The 22,179-nt window shown below is 34.7% G+C and overlaps 4 protein-coding genes across 8 annotated transcripts; 2 read left to right on the top strand and 2 right to left on the bottom strand.

Annotated features, from left to right (window-relative positions):
- The first annotated feature begins 248 nt into the window (after positions 1-248).
- Positions 249-1,769, top strand: LOC140990570 (uncharacterized). The gene is made up of 3 exons (XM_073460323.1): positions 249-767; positions 1,138-1,259; positions 1,463-1,769. The coding sequence occupies exons 1-3, from the start codon at positions 435-437 to the stop codon at positions 1,611-1,613; spliced, it is 606 nt and encodes a 201-aa protein (XP_073316424.1). The 5' UTR covers positions 249-434; the 3' UTR covers positions 1,614-1,769.
- A 6,784-nt stretch (positions 1,770-8,553) lies between these two features.
- Positions 8,554-13,493, top strand: LOC140989803 (F-box protein 7-like). 2 transcript variants are annotated; one of them, XM_073459223.1, is made up of 11 exons: positions 8,554-8,715; positions 9,076-9,162; positions 9,657-9,769; positions 10,611-10,727; positions 10,812-10,908; positions 11,270-11,343; positions 11,873-11,926; positions 12,027-12,128; positions 12,207-12,265; positions 12,412-12,622; positions 13,267-13,493. In XM_073459223.1, exons 1-11 carry the CDS (start codon positions 8,706-8,708, stop codon positions 13,324-13,326), a joined length of 984 nt encoding a protein of 327 aa, XP_073315324.1. In that variant the 5' UTR covers positions 8,554-8,705; the 3' UTR covers positions 13,327-13,493. The 2 variants fall into 2 exon arrangements, with proteins under 2 accessions (XP_073315324.1, XP_073315323.1); XM_073459222.1 differs by having other exon boundaries at positions 10,611-10,745.
- A 122-nt stretch (positions 13,494-13,615) lies between these two features.
- Positions 13,616-14,371, bottom strand: LOC140989804 (acetyltransferase At1g77540). The gene is made up of 2 exons (XM_073459224.1): positions 13,941-14,371; positions 13,616-13,864 (listed from the first exon to the last, which is right to left on the bottom strand). Exons 1-2 carry the CDS (start codon positions 14,208-14,210, stop codon positions 13,793-13,795), a joined length of 342 nt encoding a protein of 113 aa, XP_073315325.1. The 5' UTR covers positions 14,211-14,371; the 3' UTR covers positions 13,616-13,792.
- Positions 14,372-16,724: 2,353 nt separating this feature from the next.
- Positions 16,725-19,184, bottom strand: LOC140989309 (uncharacterized). Of its 4 annotated transcripts, none has more exons than XM_073458484.1 (5): positions 19,038-19,184; positions 18,166-18,353; positions 17,908-18,006; positions 17,634-17,785; positions 16,725-17,382 (listed from the first exon to the last, which is right to left on the bottom strand). In XM_073458484.1, exons 2-5 carry the CDS (start codon positions 18,331-18,333, stop codon positions 16,995-16,997), a joined length of 807 nt encoding a protein of 268 aa, XP_073314585.1. In that variant the 5' UTR covers positions 18,334-18,353; positions 19,038-19,184; the 3' UTR covers positions 16,725-16,994. The 4 variants fall into 4 exon arrangements, with proteins under 4 accessions (XP_073314585.1, XP_073314588.1, XP_073314586.1 ...); XM_073458487.1 differs by lacking the exon at positions 19,038-19,184 and adding an exon at positions 18,746-19,031; XM_073458485.1 differs by lacking the exon at positions 19,038-19,184 and adding an exon at positions 18,871-19,031.
- Between the last annotated feature and the right edge of the window lie 2,995 nt (positions 19,185-22,179).

The raw sequence follows: 22,179 nt of genomic DNA, 5'->3' as shown, positions 1-22,179 counted from the left end.
TGCTACAAAATTCATTTGTGACAGATGGGTTCCAATATTTCTATCAAATTTGAAATAATAATAAAAAAATTTGACTTTTTGAAGATGCGAATTTCAAAATTGCCTACTGTTTTTTTTACATTTTTGTCTACAGACAAAATATGGATCTTTAAATTCAACCTTTTTTCCCCGAAATTTGAACATATGATTTATAATTCACCATATATTTCGTCATCTTCCTTAAATTTTGAAAATCTGTCCACAAAATAGCCAGAGATTCACGTGGAGCAATTTAAAGCTACATTAATACCACTCCGACTATATGTAGCATTTAAAAATAAGAACTCTTCATCACACCCCACCGCCTCCCCCTGTGATTATGTACATGCATTGACTCATAGTTCAAGAAAAACCGGCAACCTTTTCTGGTTCAAAGTTTAGAGCAGAAAACAAAAATGCCAAGTTCAGATTCATTTCTAGGGCAGCTAAGTAACAAAGAAGGATATCGGAAGTCGAGTTCCAAGAGGTGGGGCGGGGTGGGGTATGGGGGTAGCTCGAAGCGAATGGAAGGGCTGAACAATGTGTGTGAAAATGGGATGTTTCTTATGAAGAAAAGAGTGATGGTTTTAGTGGATCAATCTTCATATTCGAAGCACGCAATGATGTGGGCTCTTACTCATGTGGCCAATAAGGGAGATGTACTCACTCTGCTCCACATTGTTCCTTCTTCATCTCCTAATTCTCTTGCTCCCACACTTGGTTCACTCTGTAAAGCGTCTAAGCCCGAGGTTAGTTCACAAACTTATGATCGTATTGCAATTTGCTTTACTGTGCGGTGAGATGTCAAGATGTGTGTAGATTACCGTGGGATTTGAAAGATTTTAGCTTTTTCATTATCACTTGATCGATATTAAATCAATGTTTTATGTTTGTCCTATATCTGCAGCTACTACGTACTCTGGAACTGCTTTTTTTTTTTTTATTTCTTCATACTTTAATGTTTTTGGCACTTTATTTCTCATTTGAACCTATCTTTTCAGTCAAAAAGAGAAGAAAGTTATTATTGTTCTAAACAATTTGTTTCTGTATTTTTTAATAGAACATGGAGGTGGGTTTTTAATAAATTTCATTTTGTTTTATGGGATTTCTTGAAATAAGGTGGAAGTGGAAGTACTAGTAATCGAAGGACCAAAGATGGCTACTGTGAAGAGCCAGGTGAAGAAGCTTGAAGTTTCTGTTCTGGTCTTAGGTCAGAAGAAGCTCTCCCCATTACTCCACTGGTTAGCTCATTATCCATTTATCATAGCTTATCCATATTGTTGTAATCCTCAAATTCATAGCTTATTGGAACAAGATCTCACCCATGTAATCCATAGATGAAAAATATATAATAATGTACAAAATGTCACCAATATTACATGAAATATTGTTTGGTATATAGATTCTTAGTTGAGTGTGCTTGTGTTGTCTGGAATTTTGGCAGCCTTTGTTTGAAAAGCGGGACAGAGGAATTTGTGGAACAATGCATCAATAAGATGGAATGCTTGACAATTGGAGTTCAAAAGCAGAGCAAAGGAGTGAGTGGGTATCTCATCAGCACCAGATGGCACAAGAACTTCTGGCTCTTGGCTTAGATATTAATGATCTGTAGAGCTTTCCCCATATATGTGTATTAAATTTCATAAAACTTAGTCTCTATTTTCACATTTTTAACTATTATATATATGTACTATGTATATATGGTTGGTTATATATCTCGGTAGGCTAAGCAAGAGGATGGTTTTGGGTTTTGTCAAGAGTAAGAAGATCATGCGCTGTTTGTAAGCATTGCATAAATTTCTTCTCCAAACGGGCATGTTGGTATTTATTTTTGGTCATCCGGAGACAACTACCATGAAGTTTCTAGAATGCACGTTCATGTGTTGAGGGTTACATATATATATATATATCGAGTTATCACTTAGCTTGACGTTTCCAGAATGTATTCTCAGATAACTATCGTGCTTGAACGCCTTCCGAGTTTGTGTTTGACAGCAAATTATAAACTTCTAAAATTGTCTACTTTTTTGTAGGTTTTTTCATTCCTTTAAACATCTTCCACACTCTTGCGTTATAAACTCTCACCAATACAAATATATAATACGCAAACACTTTATATCACAAAATATATACTTTAGTCATATCCCCCACTATTTTATTAAGTACATGCAAGAGACATTTACTTAATAATTTGATGTGATTTGGTTACATCAAATTTCAAAAACTCGATCTACCTGTTAACCTATTAGAAACTATCTTAAAAAAAAATAAAAATTCTCATCACCTCCAACCAAAAGCCTCATTCACATCTCTTCCATCAAACGACAGTCTCAAATTTCCACCACACTTGGATGTTATCGTTTCGATCATCTAGCTTGTGCTCTGAGACCGACCTTGGCGACTCTCGGGGTTAATTCTTCATGGGAGGATGGTCGATGACATATAGAAAAATCTATATAGTGTTAGTCCAAATTCTACATTTACTAGTGGATAAATTTTCACCGTGTTGTCACAAGATCCACGACTACTTACAAGAATCTAGACTCTTGAACTTGCACCCCTAACCTTATTTATACATCCATATATAATCAAAACATTATGATCAGTTCATACTACCATAATGATGGTTACTCCTAATCATGAAAAGGGCTAATTCCTAATGCATCAAATTAATTAATTCATTGGTAAACTCCAAAAGAGAGAAGTCAAAGATATTCTTTAATGGGGAAGTGGATGGCTATTTAAACACCAACTAAATAATGTACATCTATATAAATTGGTGGGCCTTTCATTACTCGCAAACCCTTTACTTGAGAAATAAAGTGGAATATCGAGAATGTGAATATATACAGGTAGTAAAATGTTATTTTTTGACCAATACCATAATAAAATTTACTTTTTCCAGCCAAACTTTTCTAAAAAACTAGGTTAATTTATTTTTTTTGCTTCCGGGATCATACAAAGAACGTGATCGTCTACGTAAGTGATCTTTTATATATACTAGTGAACTACATACATGTGATGTTTGTGTAAAATAATGACTATTATGTATATGAATCATGATGATCAAGATTATTAATATATCGAGTTTATTCATAATTTTTTTAGTTTTTAATTATTATTTAGATAATGAAATGCAGTTATATTAGATATTTAATTTGTAGAGATAATATGTGAATTTTTAAAAGGAATTAAATATTTTAGTTATGAATAAATTAAATTATATACAAGTAATATATATGTATGTATATATATATGAGCTATATATCTTTCATTCACATGCGTATGCTATTTTTTCTCTTTGTTACTTTGTTTTAGACACCCTATTTTCCCACTCACCTACACATCTAGCCCTCTATTCTTGCCTCACAGCCAGTACCATATATGATATATATTACATACACACATAATGCCATCAAATTACTCTCTTTTGGTGCTTTCATTTCTATCTAACTAGTTTCTTGTCGACATCCCTTTTCACAAAAAATTGAAAAAATGAATGACTATTATAGAGATGACAGGATCAAATGCTGCAATCTTCATCCCAAAATGCTGGTTGTAGGAGTTTGTGCCTTGTGCTTGAATGAAAGGCTCTTAATTCTAGCTTCGAAACAAGCCCATCTTCACCAAATTATCAGAGAAAGTTCTTCAAGTGTGGCACCTAAACGGCCCTCCAAATCCTTACCAAAGATTTTTGCCCTCACAAATTTGCTTAGTCGTTTGGACATTAAACATCAGAAAGCTGAGGTTTTTTGCACTTCAACTACCAGTCAAGAAGGTAAGATTTTCTCTTTTTTTTTTCCTTCTCTTTCATTGTTTGTTATTATTATTATTCTCCAGAGCCAGGAATAAGAAAAATATTAATCAAGAGGAAAATGATAAAAGGGTTTGAATAAAGACTAAAAGATCCTAGTGTTTCGTAGCTACATCAGCAATCTCTCGTTTCGAGCCTTTTAAATTACGACAACATATACACTATTATATATGATACATCGATGATATTCACTGTGCTGCAGAATTTTTCTTGGGTGATGCCGATTACATTAATGATTTTAAAGTATTTAATTAAAAAGTGACAAATAGCTCGCATCAGAAATTACTAATGTAATCATGTAAACTAACCAACTTTTGAGAGGAATTTATTAATCACTACCGAACCTTCACTAGACATTATAGAGAATATTGGTACGAGAATTGAATGAGATCCAAAGGGACCCTAATGGCCTACTGTTTGTTGTTAAAATTTCTCAGTTCCTATTCTTCGGTATACACGATGATAATCAAATATACTCTAAAACTTTTAATGATGCATACGGCGATAATCGATCGATATAGATTTATGTGGGAAACTCTTTCTGCGACCCCTTTTTCTCCTTAAAATTTACCATATTAAGTAATACATTCCGAGATTTTTATGCCTTTGCTTCGGTCGTGAGACAGACTCCTTCATATCAATCAAGTTTGAAGAAAATGGTGTCCCTTCGTGGGACAATAATAGCAAAAACTCTAGAGTGCCCTTGAATGATCATACGATACACAAGGCCAAGGAGATCAAGAGTGTGGTAGAGCATGTGAAGCCACGTACGACGCTGAGGTGGCGAAGACGGATTGGCCATCTCTTCCAAGTTCTCAAATGGAAGAGGTCTACTAAAGGTAAGATGTGCCATGTGGGCACGAAGCTAGGAGGAGCAAAGGTCAAATATGGGTGGGTTAGGACTCTCACAAAGAGAACTTGAAAAATAAATAAAGGGATTTGTGTATATAGAAAACGACACTTGAGCTTTTCTTTCACTGCTCCATTTATACTTCTCTGTGAGAGCTTGTCTTGATATGAAATGGGAAGTGATTATAGAATCTACGATATGATTGAAATGATATTATAATAATTTGATGGTGCTTAATTTGTTTTCTTAAATCCCATTAATTAACTATGGAGCACTGTGACATATTATTTTTATATATTTGAATCTTTATTTCACACAAAAAAGAATGTCATAACAAAATCTACCTACATTTCTGTAACATAACATAATCGTCATCATTATCCGAGTTAAACCTACTTAGGATAGGTTATATATGCATACATATCCATCCATATCTATCTAATGATGTTATTATTCTGTTCGAATTTGAAATTATAATAATCCTAAATTCACTTAAATGTTAAATTAGACTTGATTGATCCATATATCAATCAATGTCTTTGAGTACTAGCTAGGCTCTATTATTTATCAACTCCCACCCATTATGTGTCTTATTTTGTACACGTAAATAAAAAAATTTCCAATTCTGCAGAGGGGATGGACACAAACAAATATTGTTAGGTGCTCCACTGAAATTAGCTAGGGCCACACGATTTCTGCCATATCAAGAAAATTGCTTTTAATTAGTTTTTCAACAAAAGCAAGTTAAAATATGATTATAAAACATGCTTCATGTCCTCTAAAAATTTTGGTATTTTTCCGAAAATTTTTTTAATAGTAAAGTTTGCCCTTTTTCCCCCCCACAAGTGCAAATTGTAAAGCATCATGTGCAAAGAACTTAGATTAATTATACAACCGAATAGTCTAATATAAAAAAAATAGTAGGGTAGTGTGTCCCTTTTGTTAGGTCGTCTAACATATCCATTGGACAATCAATGCTTTAGGGTTAAGAAAAGAGAAAATTAATTAAAATGACAACTCAAGGCAACTAAATCTCGGTTGCTCCATCATAAATTATATTCTTCCTTTAGGTTTGATCGATCAAGCGTTTGTCTGCGATTAATGTATAGTATACCCTTTTAATTTTAATTTAAAACAAAAAAAACTCGGAACAACTTGCGTTAAAGACGAAAAAGATAAAATTATATATAATTTCGTCTTTTTAAACCTCAGTCCTTGAAATAAATTTCTATAATCATTATTGTTATTACACCAAAAAAATCAGGGTGCGTACCAAAGGTATTTTGATTTCAATTCACTAGTAAAAAAGAAGCTATACTTTTGCAATTTGAAGTCAAAGAAGTCTTTTAGGCACATTGTTTTGTCACGTTACTTGGGCAACATTGCCTAAAAGTACATAATAATACTAAAAAAGATTTTAAAAAAAGAGCAAACCGATGGGCCAGTGTAACGAGATTAGGGTTTCAATATCAATCTGTTTCTCCACTCCTCCACATGCTTTGATTATCCACGTCTCTTTTTTTGAATATGGGATTACTGCAAGCTTGTCTGTGGTTGCAAATTCGGTGAAATTCAGACAACATATCCACCTTTCCATTTTATTCCAAGATATGAAAAATGGAAGGGTATTATTATTGTTGCTCGGCCGTCACATCAATCTCATAAAAACATGTACATACATGGCAAATATATATCTAACTTTTGTATGAAATATATATACACGTTTAAATAAATAATTATATATATATATATATAATTAAATAATTAATTAAATGGTTTTGCATTATTTCAGTCAAAATCTTGAATAAAAAAGGGTTTGCATTATTTCAATTGATTTCTTGAATACGTCTCAGATTTAAGGGATCAATCCGTCGTCCTTCGAGCATATATAATTATATATAAAACAGAACAATTGAAGTTTAGTCTTGAATTTAAATAAATAAATAACAAAGTATCTCAATCTGAAAGCTCTGTTTTTTAATTTCCTTTTTCTTAAAAAGATCTGTTTTCCAAAATAAAAAAATAAAAAAAAATTTAAAGCAGCCCCCAATCTAGCTAATCTTTTCCTAAAAGCTAAACCTCGTCAAATCATTCAATTTTTTCTTCTTTTTTTAATCATCCTTTGATTACTAGGTTTCTCGTGTGTTAGTAGCATGCTTAATTCTTCTTGTCTTTCTAAGTAAATTTTTCCCCCGGTTATTATCTAATAATCAGCATATTAATATGTAAATATACAATTGATCATATGATAAAATGGAAGACGAAATTCGGGCACATTGTATGATTGTTTACGATGAGCAAGAATTTGTTTTTTCGATATGTGTTGAATCGATGATACATTAGTTTGACGGGAAGTCTAGCATGTAAAATATCATATAATTAAACTTGTTTGATTATATTAATAACCATGTCCCTTATTTTTCAAATCCTTTTGACTGGATTGTTTTTGTATTATTATGCTTAAATATTAATAGACTTATTATGTATCTTAACACATTAATTAAATTAAAGATTAATTTTTTCATATAAAAAATTATGATTCGCATCTAGTTTAGTCATCAGGTAGAAAACCTTGGTTCTGGCTTGATGTTTTTTGTAGTATATTCACGAGTTTAGACTTTGGTATCTAAGACTGAATAATCATTAATTTATTTCATGATCATCATACTATAAACGTGTAGTAATTTTTTTTTTTTTTGAAACGGAATTACCATTAAAATAAATCGGAGAGACCCGAGCTATAACATTCGTGAGCCAAGATGGGAAAACCCATTCGACGTTCAAAGAAAAAATAAGGCTTGACGGGCTATAAGATGTACCTCATTGTTTGTCGTTCTTCGCATGAAGCTCAAGCATAGAATTGATTTCCAAAGACAACACCACCAAGGCCGATCGAGCGCATCAGAAGGTTGATTCACATCATGCACAACATCGACACAAACCGAGAAGATAGACATTAGCCATAGCAAGGCGTAAGCAAAAGTCCATACCACATCCGATAACCATCAGCTTCGCACATTCCACATTACCTAGGTTTCTGATCAGACAAGCTTTCGCATCACACAAGTGTGCTGCTCCCACGCTATATCTATTGTTGTTGGAATCAAACTAAATCTGAAATGATTTGTTGGCGGAGGTGCATGACCACATTTGTTCCGATTGCCGCAGTGCATCATGACCAGCGTACAGTCGTGTAGTCCAACCTATTGTATCGAACATTCTCAACAAAAACATAAACCCTTCTCAACAAAAACATAAACCCAATCCAGTTGTATTTTAACATTCTTCCTTGGAGATTCATGAGAGTAATCTTACAAGTCTCTTTTCAAATAGAATCACAAACATTTCAAACTCTTATTTTTTAATATTCTTTAGCATAAATAACGCACAATCAAAGAAAGGAGCATCACGAATCAATTTTAAGCTAGCCCAACAAAGAGGTGTTTTTCCAAACTTACAGGACAAAATATAAGGCAATTAATGGCTAGCAGAAGCGTTACAAGACTTAAATAATAAACACATAGTCTGTCAACAAATGATGAGATATTAAATCACCAGAGTAGGAATGGGGAAATTGGTTAAATTATCTCGGTCAACTTTTTTTTTAAAAAAATGACCCCTCAAGTGTATTTGAATAATCAAGTAGAAATGAGATCACGTCATAGAAAGATGCTTATTTTGCGTAGCTTCGAATCCACCAAAAGTGATCGGAGCCAATCTGTTTCTTTCTAAATGATAGCCTACCTTAACGTGTAGTATCATTAATTTATGTAAGATATGTATATTTTATAAAATTACTTAAAATGATAATTTGAAGATGAAGTGCGTAAATAAAAGGGATCGGGTCATGGATCAATAATTGAGTCGGTTCGACCCGTTAATTTACCGCGATTGTTAGGATGCGGTTTTGATTTGATTACAGAAAAAACATTGAATCTTCCTTTCCTCGATGTCCATCCAAACTTGGGAAAACGAATTTCCAGCTGTATTGGCGGAGGAGGAACACAATTGCATCACAAACTTATGACTTCAGGCACAAGGATTTCAATCTTCTTTCCTATTACTCGCTACAAAGAGATTATAATTGTTTAAGCCTTGTAGTTATCTGGGAATCTAGTTTTTATTTAGGAGACGTCGAATTCTCAATTTTGTGGTCTGAATTCAATGGGTTTCAACTTAGAATTTGGAGTTACTTGCTAAAGTTTCCCCTTTTCAATGTAAACTTATCAGTGATTTTCAACGGTTTTCCAACTTGCATTACTTTGATGTCGGGTGTTTATTTGGTTGATCTCTTGTGATTTTTGGTAACTGTCTTGTTGTTTAGTGTGGATCATGTTTGGTGCTTATGCATTTTTTGTCAAAAATTTCTGAAGAGTCTGTTTGTTTTTACTAGATACCGTGGCAAACCTTGCGGCTGAGCTTGAATCAGCTTCGCAATCGAGGGCTGCTAGATTCTTCGTAACGCAAAGGCCGTGGCTTGGTAATTATAACTAATCATATTCCTAGTCACTTATTTGGATTTAACTTCATTGAACCAATTCAGCGGCTCCTCACCTTTTGATGAGAGATATGAACAAGAAAGCTTCGAGAAAACTAGTGTTTTCTGAATTATATGAAGCCAGTAAACAAACAGCAAATCCATGGGTATTTGAACCTGATTATCCAGGAAAAAGTAGAATATTTGATGGAAAAATGGGGAATCCTTTTGAACAACCTGTTATGATAAGAAAGCTTTATATTTTGAAATTAATTCATCAAGTTGATGATAAAATCCATGGACGTTCCAGCGGACATTATGCGCTTGTTACACAACAATCCCTTAGGGAAAGGGCAAAACAGAGGGGCAATGAGTAGGTGAAATGGAGGTTGACTAATCTGGTTAACATTGAAGTTGGTAAAATGATCAAGTGTTTTTACATGACTTTTTTTACATTAATTTACGAATGTTGTGTTATGCATTTCTGTGATTGCCAGATCTTTATGGGATTAATGTCAGACCCGTCGCTCCGGTTGGGAGCGTTAGTAGAAAACCATACGTTGATCTAGCACTTATACACAAGTGCTTGCCAGATGAGTTGCTTTTCGAGGTATGACTCGTCTGCCAAGTAAGCATATGTTTCAAACTTGATTGTAGTGATAATTTCATAATTTTGTTGACGTGTTCATGTTTTATATGTGCTAACATGATAACAAAAATGGAATGAAAAAAGAAACACTTGATTGGTAGGAGGTTTAGGAGGTGAACCACCATTTGAGAAGTGATTATCAGGCCACCGTTTTGAATTATATCCAATACTATTAGGAAGGCGAGTTTTCAAAACTAGAACTGAGCTTAGCAAAATAAGGAATGCCCGGATAACATGTTGATCCATGATACACCTTTAGTTCTACGATTTCTTTCAGAAAAACCATAAACTGGGACAAGAATGCGATTTTTCTCCTTTTCTCTCCCTAATTTTTAATCAATGAAATTTTAAGAAATTCCAATTAAGGTTGTTGATATCTTCAGTAATAGAACTAAAGCTTGCTGCATACTGAAAGTCTTGTCATATAGTGCCATTCTAAACCCTCAGCTTTCTATCATTACTTTAACCTGTTAGACCACATGAAAAAAAGAAGACATAAATAGGTTTTGGGCTGGTTGTGGATTGCTCTTATGATGACTAACCATATTGTCTCATTGCAACACTCTGTACGAGTCTTTGAATAATAATCTCTGTAAGTCATGTTCGCTTCTACAATAGTTTTTAAAAACTGCTATGCTTTCGTCAAAGAAAAATAGGGTCAATTGACTCCCATGGTCACGTGTCAATCATTTCATCTAATGGTCGTGTGTCAATCATATCATCTATTAGGGTATTGCTTTAGCGGTTTGCTTTAGCTTGCATATCCTCGGAGGTCATAAATGTTGTATTGTATTAATTGCAGATCTTTTCAAGAATGACTCCATATACCCTAGGGAGGGCAGCTTGTGTTTGCCGAAAATGGAGATATACAATATGTATCCCTGTGTTTTGGCGCAGGGCATGTCTAAAAGCTTGGCAGGTGGACACTATTATTCCTGTTAATCATTTCTTTATAATTTACGTGTGCCGGATTTCATTATGAGTTCTTTGGTTATGTGGCTAGGTCTATGGACTCACAGAAAATTATAAGATTTTTCATTCTAAGTATGATGGTTCGTGGAAGAAAATGTGGCTCTTAAGGCCAAGACTTCGAACTGATGGTAAGAGTTATTAGGTGTATTTATTTTACCAGCGTATTTTATTTAACACATACCTCAAGACTGCAGGTACTTGATTTGCTTTCCTCTGTTCCTGGTAAATTCATGTGGTATTTTCATGAACATTTTGGGGTCGGACCGTCGGATATCATGTTGAAATTTGTTCTGCCATTTTTTATTTGGGTACCTTGAAGACGAGAACTAACCTTTACAAATGTTTTTGAGCTGCGGAAATATTTGGGTCGTGTGGTTTTGCTGCTAGCATTAAACGTTTCAAGATGTTAATTCATGGAGTTTGTTTTTCTTTTTTTGATATTTTTGGAATTGTACTAATAGAATTATATCTCTAAATGTTAATTTTTAGGTCTTTATGTCAGTCGGAATACCTATATTCGTGCTGGAATTGCAGAGTGGAAGATCAGCAATCCAGTTCATATTGTATGCTTAATGTATTTTCAGTTGTGATATTCCCCGGACCCCGATAGAATATTGGTACGAGTTTCATAAAAAATGTGCCTTGAGATTCCAAATCGATAGTGTTCTTCAATGAGAGAATAGACTATGTCAGCTAAAAGCTACATGGAATTCATTAGATTCTATTTTTTCCATCTTTATTGATGACTATGAATAATCCATTATGTATTCTTGCCTTATTATTGAAAACCTCCAGAAAATTTGTTCCCGACAGCTGGAGAGATGATTTGTCATATTTAAGATGTCATTAATGGTAATATCTTAATCTTTGGAAGCATATTCTGCTATTTGTTTCAAAATCTTGAATGTTTTTTTATCAGCTCATGATTAAGAAGTGCTACTAAAACTATTGAAAAAAGGATAATACAGGAGAAGAAAATATTTTCTTTTGTATGTTATTATCCAAGAAAGCAAACAAGTTCGTTGGTTTACTTCCTACTATATCTCCTTGGATGTAAGATAATTATATAACCAACCATATTTTGCATTCCAGGTGTGCTATTATCGGTACTTGAGATTCTATCCTTCTGGAAGGTTTCTCTATAAGGTCAGAATTGTTCACTGGTGTTCTGATGTAGTCCAGTTTCAGAATTGTATTATGGCATCTGATTATAAATACCTTTTTCTCTTCTTGTCAACGTCGATAGAATTCGTCACAAAAAGTAAAAGATGTGGTGAAATGCATGAATTTTCGGGCCATAAAAGCTGATTGTGTTTTTAGTGGGCAGTATACACTTGCCGAAGACAAGGTTAGATTTTCTGTTCGCTGTTTGAAGCTGTTTCACTTTCGTAAGGCATATTATTTTGAATGATATAAGCATTTTCAGGTTGAAGCTGCCCTTTTATATCCTGGCTTGCGACCAACTGTGCTAAGAATCCGCTTGAGGTACTTTTAGAGTTCACTGCATTTGGAACAATTAAACAAAGATATTTCATCTGGGATTTTTTTCTCGTTTTATTAGTTAATATTAAGATTCTGTATCTTCCGAAGATTATTTTGATGTTTCCCTACCTTTGCACAATGTCATCTAGGTTGAGGGGTACAACCGTTGGTGCTAACAATAGAATGGATCTCCTTTCACTCGTTACCTGTGGTGTGAATGATGCAGAGGCCAGCGGGCCTGATGAGGCGATTCTTGGAGTAGTTGAAGGATGGGAAGAAGATGAAACACATAATCTTGATGTTCCAGCAATTTCACATAGAAGGGGTTTAACTCCTTTCGTCTTCGTACCATTTGATGAAGTACGTATTTCTTTTCTCCATTGATGTCTCATCTACACTTGATTTCGTATTTTGGGTATTTCTACGTTGGATTTTGATGGTTGGATGGATCAATGAGGAACCCATGTGTTTTATGTGATTTTAAACCCAATGGCTGGTTTAAACTAAAGGTGCTAATGAACCAAATCAAGGTGAATATTTTATTATTTGAGCTCAGGTTAGAATATGTTTTAGCTGGTTCGAAACGTGAAAATTGAATTATTTTTTGCTTTAGTTGAAGTTCTTATTCGATTAAGGTTCATGTTATCGAGTGATATTCAGCAAATGCTCTGCTTAAGGTCATTAGTTTATTTAAGAAGCACATGGTGGCACACAAGTTATGAACCAACATAATTTGAGCTCAACTTAGATTCTTGATGTATTCGAACATGATCATGGTGGGGTCGCATGTTTGAAATATCAAATATCAATCAAACAATATTTGGGTCGGTTCAAGACATCTGTACTCATAGTCGAGATCAATGAGAAAAACATCAGATCATCTCAATGAAATAATTTCAATGTTTCTTAAGATGGTCCAATTGTATCACGAGTATGGTATAGAATTTTGTATCGAGTTAGCATTCAAGTTTATATCTTGAGCATCTTTGACCTGCATATGGTAGGTTGGGACATCAGTATTGAATCTGCCTGTGGACAAGATGGATTATTTTGTACCTGGTTGATTGGAGCTCCGCAGTGGAAACCTCCTGTATTCGAATAAGATCCCGGTTGCTGTTCTTGTATGTGTATGTAGATCTGTAAATAGAGCTACTCTATTTTGTAATACATTTGAATTATATCCTTGTTGTGGTTCTCGGGTCAGGAAATATGCTGAATTTTTGAGTAGATTCTATTGCCGTGTTCCAGTTCCCATGTAAAATTTCAACATATTTTTTTGTGTTAATTACCTTAACCTGTACATTTTTCGAGAATGTGAAAATTCAGCAAACGGAGGAGTCAAAATTGTCCGCGTGGAAAGAAACTTGTGAAGATATTTAATGATTTGGGCAAGTCCGTTTCTTTGCACAAATTCATCAAATATTTATGTTAAAACAACACTATTCACCATAAAGATTATGAATTGGGGAGACGAACTTTGTAGCATTTTATTACACATGTAGATAAACAAAGGGCAGCTGCCTGACTCCATCACATGTTGGATTTGACATCTTCCTTGTACACCATGGAATTCCAAGATGGGTTCCGCGGAAGAAATGTATCCTGCACACTCAACTAGCCTAGTTTCAGGTGTAATCCCTAGAGTTTGGATGATGGTAAGAAGAAATAATGTGCTTACAGAGACATAGGAGCAAGTCGGTATGACGGATAAAGATTGCGCCTCCGCGTGAGAGAAGGCGGCGACGCAAAGGTGAGCAGCTAGTCCCAAGCCCCTCTTGCTCGGCGGCACATATGTGTGGACTAAGTCCATCACTTTGCCACCGCCTCCTCCTCCTCTCAAATCGTACTGGATGTAAGCTTCTCTGTCTCGCGTCTCGAATTTCCTCTCTTTCTCATTCCACACGATGCTATTCTCACCATTTTCATGACTTTCTCTTTCTTTTTCCATTTCTCTTGACTTGGCCTTGTATTCTCCGTGGCCTCGCCTGTATTTATCTAGGGTTTTTAAGTGGGAAATTCTTCACCCTCCAACTCGGGGATCTTATTTTAATTTTGGTGGGGCTAGGGAGGGAATTTGTCGAAGTTACCTCAATCCTGTCTTTCGTATTCTTTTATCTAATAATCTATATTATAATATTATTCTTATTTTATTTTATATTTAAAAGAATGAATAAAAAATCTCAAGTGATTATAATCATGATAAACATCTCAGTTTCGATTTTGTAAATTTCGATTTCTTTTACAAATCTCACGGCTTTCCTCTTAAAAATTTCAGCAGTCCTCTGCCAAAATTCAGGCAGCAAGTCAAAGACAGAACTTGGAGCAGTGGGAGAGGGTGGGAGCTCATCCGAGACACCGAGTGACGATTTGTATCGACGTGCCTATGGACCATGGACAGTCGAATCTTCTGAGATTCAAGAAGTGATTTTGTATAGGTCGGGACTCGTGACGGCTGCCACTTCTTTTGTAATTGCATCTTCAACAGCTTTTTTCCACGATCCAGGAACCGTGCACGAATAGCACCTTTAGGAAAACTGGGCTGATGCGGTAGCTTCCCGACCTCAAGCATCATGGCTACCTCTTTTCCAAAACCAGATGCCATCTCGAAATCATCTCTGATTTCAGCAACAACCTCCCGCAGATCCCGATTGCCATGAGGTGACAATGGAGTTACACCACTCAACAAGTGAGAATCAACGTCCTGGTTTGATGCATCCTCCAGCTCAAAAGACACCCCTTTCTTTTTCATAGAGTTCTCATCCACAATCTTTTGACACACAAGTTTCTGGGTTCTTCCCATTTGACAAATAATTCCAACACTCTGGGATTGACCAGCCCACGAATTCCCCTTCTGAAATGGCGCTGATGGTGATGGTTTTAAGATTTCTTTGGGATACTGTTAGGGCCAATGGAATCCGATATCTCTACAATGGTATGATATTGTCCCCTTTGAGTTTTAACCCTCATGGTTTTGCTTTTGGAACCACCCAAAAGACGTCATACCAATGGAGATATCATTCCATCTTTTATTAACTCATGATCTTTCTCTAGATCTTCCGATGTGGGACTTTGGTTGCATCCCAACAATCCTCCCCTCAAACGAAGTTCCACTATTATTCTCATGGTCCGAGCCTCCCCTCAAGCCTTATTCGTCCTCCAATCGAGGTTACTCCACTTCACGGCGTTGGAGCGCACGCCTTACATGAATACTGGGAGCATAACCCATCTCGAGAGTTTAATCAAGGATTTTTACCGGGAGCCCTCACCTCCTTCGTTTAGGTATCGAGGATTCTACCCACACGGCTCGATCTAGACCATGGCTCTGATACCACTTGTTAGGACCGATGGCATCCGGATATCTCTACAATGGTATGATATTGTCCACTTTGGGTTTTAACCCTCATGGTTTTGCTTTTGGAGCCACCCAAAAGGCCTCATACCAATGGAGATATCATTCCATCTTTTATTAACCCATGATCTTTCTCTAGATCTTTCGACGTGGGACTTTGGTTGCATCCCAACAAATACCACTTTTCATTTTCCCCATTATGTCTAGCTAGATGTCATTGACAATTTCTAACTTTCATCACTACTCCATTAAGTCACTGATCTTGAACAATCCTCACTTTTATGCAATGGGACTGACCTTTAACTACTCCCACTTTTACGTGTCGTGCTGAGTTTGAATCACATTTTTTACATATCGACACTGCCTTAGAATGAGGGATGCTCGCTCTAGATCTCTTTTCCACTACAGATTTCATTCTCTTTCCTTTGAAAAAATTTTTATTGCAGATGGTACAATAGTCTATCCTTTAATCGGTTTACTTTTAGTGACGCGACCGCGGAGAAAAAGCATTTAGGTGATGCTATTTTGGTGGTTGAATTTTCATTATCTTTGCATCAAAGTTTTTTTCTTCTTCTTTGCATCAAAGTTGGCAATAAAAGATCTTACAATTTCTAACCCAAGAATTTCATGGTTAACCTAATCTTAACACAAGGAAACTTTCAAAATAAAAAAATAACAATAATTTGTAACTTACACGTTAAACGATTGAGTAGATCTCCTGTGAAATCGTTTCATAGATGGTCTCACGGAGAGTCGATATGATCTATATTTATAAAAAAAAACGTCATATTTTTAATATAAAAAGTAATATTTTTTCACGAAAAATGTCGAGTCGGAGATTTTTTCGTGAGACAATGTTCTATCCCTCAAACAAGAGATCGAGGGATTTTGCGAGGGAACAGATACGGGTAGAATTATTAGGACTTTGCCGATCCGGGATTGATTCCAAATTAATCTAATTTAAATGAAATCAAATATGAAGACAGAAAAAAAAATTGAAATTCTGAAAAAAAAAACGTGATATTCTATGCATATTTAACTTTTATTATTAATGAATTAAACAAAATGGCTACTAAAATCATCCGAAACATCTAAAATAATTTTCCACCTAAATATTAAAAATCTTTTATTTCAAATCACTTCATTCAACTATATAGCAAAGTTCAGGCAGTCACATCTCTCCTCTTCTTTTCCGGCCAAGCGGACTTTGCGATTAGTCGTATCAGTGAGTATCTAATGATTTATCTAGTAAAAAATTAAAACAAATTTTCCAAACAAGAAAGAGAATCGTGACACAAACTAATGAAATTGCATCGTGAAACTGCCACCCGTATTAACAACAGAGTGTGTTCCCCTGCTGCAAACATGAAGACAATACACAGTTTAAAAAAGCCAATTAAGACTAATGTTTCCAAGCCAAATGAGTAGTGGAAATTGTGCCAAGGCAATGAAGAGCAGAAGATAATGATGCCTGCTCGAATCGTAAGTCCTCACTTCAGCAAAAAGAACCCTCTTCATAGTCTTCACCAAGAAAATTCCCATGCACAAACACGTCCATGGCAACATGAAGTAGTATGCGTATCTCCAAAAGATTTTTCCCAAGATAGCTAGAGACAGTCCAGTAAATGTGTATCCAGCATAAGCCACAATATCGAGTAATGGTGCCTCACCACTACCCAATGAGAACAATGTCATTTTTAGAAGGGCTACTTGAAAAGTCCAGCCTACAACTCCCTTGGCAAAAAGCCAGTTTACAGCTTCGGGGCTAAACCTGGCATGGCATGTACACTTATTAGGTAGTGAAATTAAATTCTAACCATGGGTGGTGAGCTAAAACAGATACAGAGGGATGGAAAGTACATTTCGTTCATTTCAACTCGTAGAAGAAAAATAAAATATAGAAGAAATCACCAGGCAAGGGAACGGAATTGTGGGGGTGGGCAACGGTGGATTGTACTCTAAGAAAATACGAAAAGAAAATTAAATCGACACAACATATATAGAAAGAAAGGATGAACTTACTTTCCATGAAGACCTAATGATAAACCAGAAAGAACAACATAGGTTCCAAATGCCATCAACGGAATATACAAGTCTGGGGCATTGATATCATAGATTGGAGGTTTATAGGAGAGCCTTCCACCAACAGGCTCTGTAATTCTTGTCCAATGGCCCTAAAGAACACCAACACATAAGTGAAATCTACTTTCTAAGGGGTAAAAATTAGACACGAGAAAGCAGAAATAATACGACGCAAGTGCATTCCCAAGTATCTTAGAGGATATAGATATCTCACCCTGTGCAGGAATGGGAAAAGAACAACCTTCAATTTGTTCTTCACATATTGATCGTTGACTTGGAAATAGTATTGAGGGTCGGAAAAATACCTGCTAATCTGTTTACAACAATAATTGAAAACCAAAGAAGGAAGAAATTATATAATGGGGGATTGTACACGGTGATATCCAATCTTCTTCTCAGCACAACAAGCAACTAGCTTATCCAATCATAAAAGCTTAAACAAATAAATGGTCATAAACCATGTGCTGCTTACATTGCTTTGCACATATTCGGAGCTAGATCCTAAAATTTTCTCTCCATAAGCACCCAATCCACCTCTAATGAATCCTGAACTCGCACCATAGAACGTATTCCCAAAAGGATTTGGCTGCGTGTTAGGTGGTCTAGGCACCCCAGTCTGTGGTCCAATATTATCATACATCTCCGCAAATTAGGCAAGCTCTGCAATTTAATACATCAGCTCATAACAAAAAGGGGATTCCTAAAATGAAAAATAACTAAGCAACGTTTTGAGAAATGTTTAAACTTTTTTTTTTTTGCCCTTGATGGATCAAGAACGCACGCTTAAATGAACACTTAAATTGGTGAAATTTTAGAACTCGATCCTTCCAATTCAGAAACTACTACTGCAGCCCACAATTTTCAGGCAAATGATCAATCTCGTAGATAAAAAAAAACTCAAGACATAAAACAAGATTCAAAAGAACTATTTTTTCTTGTCCTAGAAGTAACTTAAAATAATAAACATTTTTTTAAAACAAAATCGCTGCTTATCATCTACTACAAAAACTTCAGATCACGAGGTTCAAGTGTATAAACTTTAAACAACCTACCCACATTTAGAAATTTTAAACTCCAAAAACAAGGAAAAAAATGGGCAGCTACTCTCAAATCTGTCAAATGAAAACAGAGTTGCTGCAGCACTACGAACGCACAGAAACATCAACAATCTTCTTACTACACAGATCGAATCCTTGAATAATCGATACGGAGCGGTGGATCCATGCCAAATCGGATCCCGCGGGCACGCGGAGCACAACGCTCGGGTTCCAAGAACACGATTTATCAGAAGAAATCCAACGCAGGGAAAAAATAAAAAAAGAATGAGAAGAACAAGAAGCGTACCAATCTACAAATTGAAGTGAATTCCCCGATTATCTCTCTTTCAGGCGATGATGAAAGTTGGAAGTCGCAGTTCGTTCTATTTGATGGGTTGTTTCTTAATTTTCAGACATGGTAATGGGTTGGGCTATTTATTATTCGAATGGGCCATCAATTGGCGGGCCACACATTATTTTTTGGGCTATAATTGGAGTGAACAGTGATCCATTGTTCCAGATTACTCTTCTTGATCAAAAAGTCTCTGAAACCACTACCTTCACTTCATGACTGAAATTTATTTCATTGTTTTTTGGAAAATTCAAGATCCGTAAAAAGGGATAAAAACATAAAATTTTGCTAAAGCGTGTGTAATTATGTTCTTTGTGGGGTGTATTCAATTCAGAATTTTGATGATTTTTAATGACTTTTTCAAATAATAGATTTTTATAGATTTGATAGACTTTTATTGACTTTTATGGATTCTCACATATTTATAAACAGATTTATGTGGATTCATTTAGACTTTTTTTATAAGATTTTAATAGATTTTTATGAAATTTTTTTTAATAGAATTTTATAAATTTTGTTCTTAATGATAACATATTATTTTTTATTAATTTTTTTGAACCAATAATTAATTGACATATATAAAATATTCAGTTTGAAATAGTTTTTCAATATTTATATTAATAAATAGCTATACTTATTTAAAATTTAAATCATTTAATCCTTACTTGTTTATATATGTGGGTTTGTATGCATGTTTGTAAATTTTTTTAAAATACATCAATTGATTAATCTGTAATCTTGTTTTGAATTGATAATATACATGTGAAAAGAATATTATTTAGCATTGTGTGGATATAATTTTATAGAAAATATCATATATAGCTTATATATTAATTGAAAATGCTAAAAAGAATTTAAAAAATCATGATTGTTGCGAGGCTATTCAATTATTAAGAATTAAACAATATTTTTTGGATCATATTTATTATTATTGAATATTACATTAATTTGTATAAATCAAAAATTAAAAATCATAAAATCAATTCTAAAATTCAAAATTTCATATGAAACTATTATATCTTTAGCACTAGTAACAAAAAAAAAAAAAAAAAAACTCTTTATTTGGACATTTTGAAATCTTCTCGCATGTAAAATCCTTTGTCCTTCCAGTATGGCCATTAGTTCACCATGTGTAACAGAAAGTGGTCGCTTGGTTTGCTGTCCATATGCAAATATCAGCCATTTTCTCAAACTCGCGACGCCCGAGCTCGTGCATCAGCCAATATGTATCCCTTGAATCATGGCCTTGTATTCGAGCAGTAAGGGGGTAGAAATTCGATCCCTTCCAACAAGCTTTATCGGTGGTGCATGAGAAACGAGCATGACTCGTTATTTCCGTTTCGAAATTGCATATGGGGCATCGACCTTAAACGAGACATGATGAGTCAATAAATGACAACTTGTAGTAATTGAATCATGGAACACCTTCCACTAAAATATTCGGACTTTGGGTGGGAACGAAAGAGGCCACATGAATTTCCACCAAGATTCATTGCAACTTCAGATTGAGTTTCCGGAGGGGTGTACACGTACATCCCCATACCCAATCTATACCCAATATTTTCCTTTTGGAAAAATCGCGAGTCATCTCTGCTATATTGTGATATTGAAGGACTAGAAGTGGAGATTTTAATGCCATGTATAAGTCCCCTATACTGAAACGTGGATAGCATTTCTGACAGGCCATGCGCACAAAAGAACAAACAAAAATGGAAAGAGGATCACCTTGGTACTTCTGAAGTAAATTGTAGGTGTCTGGTGTTTCCTCCAACAAATATAATATCTGAGTTTGTTGAAAAAGAATACATTCTTTTGGTTGATCTTTTCAAAAGCATATATCATTTTTTCAGCCAACCAGTTGTAATATCTTCCTTGCAATCTAATAACTAGCTGTGGGTACAATCAAGAGCTTCCAGATTCAACCCATCTACTTTATACCGATGAAGTCCTTGGCCTTGGCATCGGGAAATCAAGCATTCTCTCCCAATAAAACTCATGGGTCTAATAAAAAAACGTCATAGGTCACTGTTTAAGTGCACAAGGCGGAGGATTTCTTTTCTTGGAGACGACTTTCTCCCTGTATTAAACCAATTGTCAGTTTCATTTCGTCATTTTTCGAAACAAGTTAAAAGCCAAATCAGAAATTTAACATGTTCTACTTGTTATTCAGAAAATACTACTCATTGGAACTGGCAGACCTCCAATTTTTGCGGCCATGCTTCCCCTATCAAAGGCCTCCAAATAGTTTTTGACAGTGGAAGTACCTATACATACTTCAGTTCTCAACTTTACAATGCTCTCGTTTCACTGGTGGGATCAATTTTTTTTGGAAATATCTGTATTTGCAGTTCCATATAATTTTGATTCTTTATCTCAATTAAATTCCTCATAAGCCAAATTAGCTATATATAGCCAGAAATTGGAAATACACAGCCAAAATTACCAAGAAATTTCATATAAATTTTGTTTTTATTTGTCCTAAAACAATGGTGCTTGTACAACAATTCAAAACAACAACACAATCTTGGCGAAGCCCTATAACATGCATAATAATAAGAATAGTGTTGATCCAATTCCAGATCATTATATTTGTTCATGCACGCACGTGTATATATATGGCTCACGGATATGCATTTGCATATAAGTATGCAGATATCGGAAATAAACATATTAAAATAATTATGTGGAAATGGGAATTAAGTATATGAAATTTGATCGGAGAAATTTTGAAAATGAGTGGAAAAATTAACCTCGAAACGTAGGTAGTGATGACTTAAAAATTGTCGGAAAAATATTTTTTTTCTTACTTATTATATTTTATCATTAAAAGACTATGTTTCATATTTATAAAATACATTATTTATATTTTCAAAAATCATTTTAAAAACAAGAACCCTTAAAGATCCACATCAAAATTAAGGTGGATTATTGTGTCTGGTCTTAAAAGTATTATTTTTTTGGGAAAAATAATACGTGTTTGGATTTTAGGTTTCTACTTCAGCTTCATATTTTAAAAAAAATTCAAAAAGAATTATTTTTTAGTTTCTATGCAAAAATAGACTGTTTATACTGTTTTCCAGGAAAACGATAATTGAAA

The sequence above is a fragment of the Primulina huaijiensis genome, chromosome 12 (genome assembly GCF_012295235.1).
Source record: "Primulina huaijiensis isolate GDHJ02 chromosome 12, ASM1229523v2, whole genome shotgun sequence".
Classification (NCBI taxonomy): Eukaryota; Viridiplantae; Streptophyta; class Magnoliopsida; order Lamiales; family Gesneriaceae; genus Primulina; species Primulina huaijiensis.
This window is presented reverse-complemented; position numbering and strand designations above follow the sequence as displayed.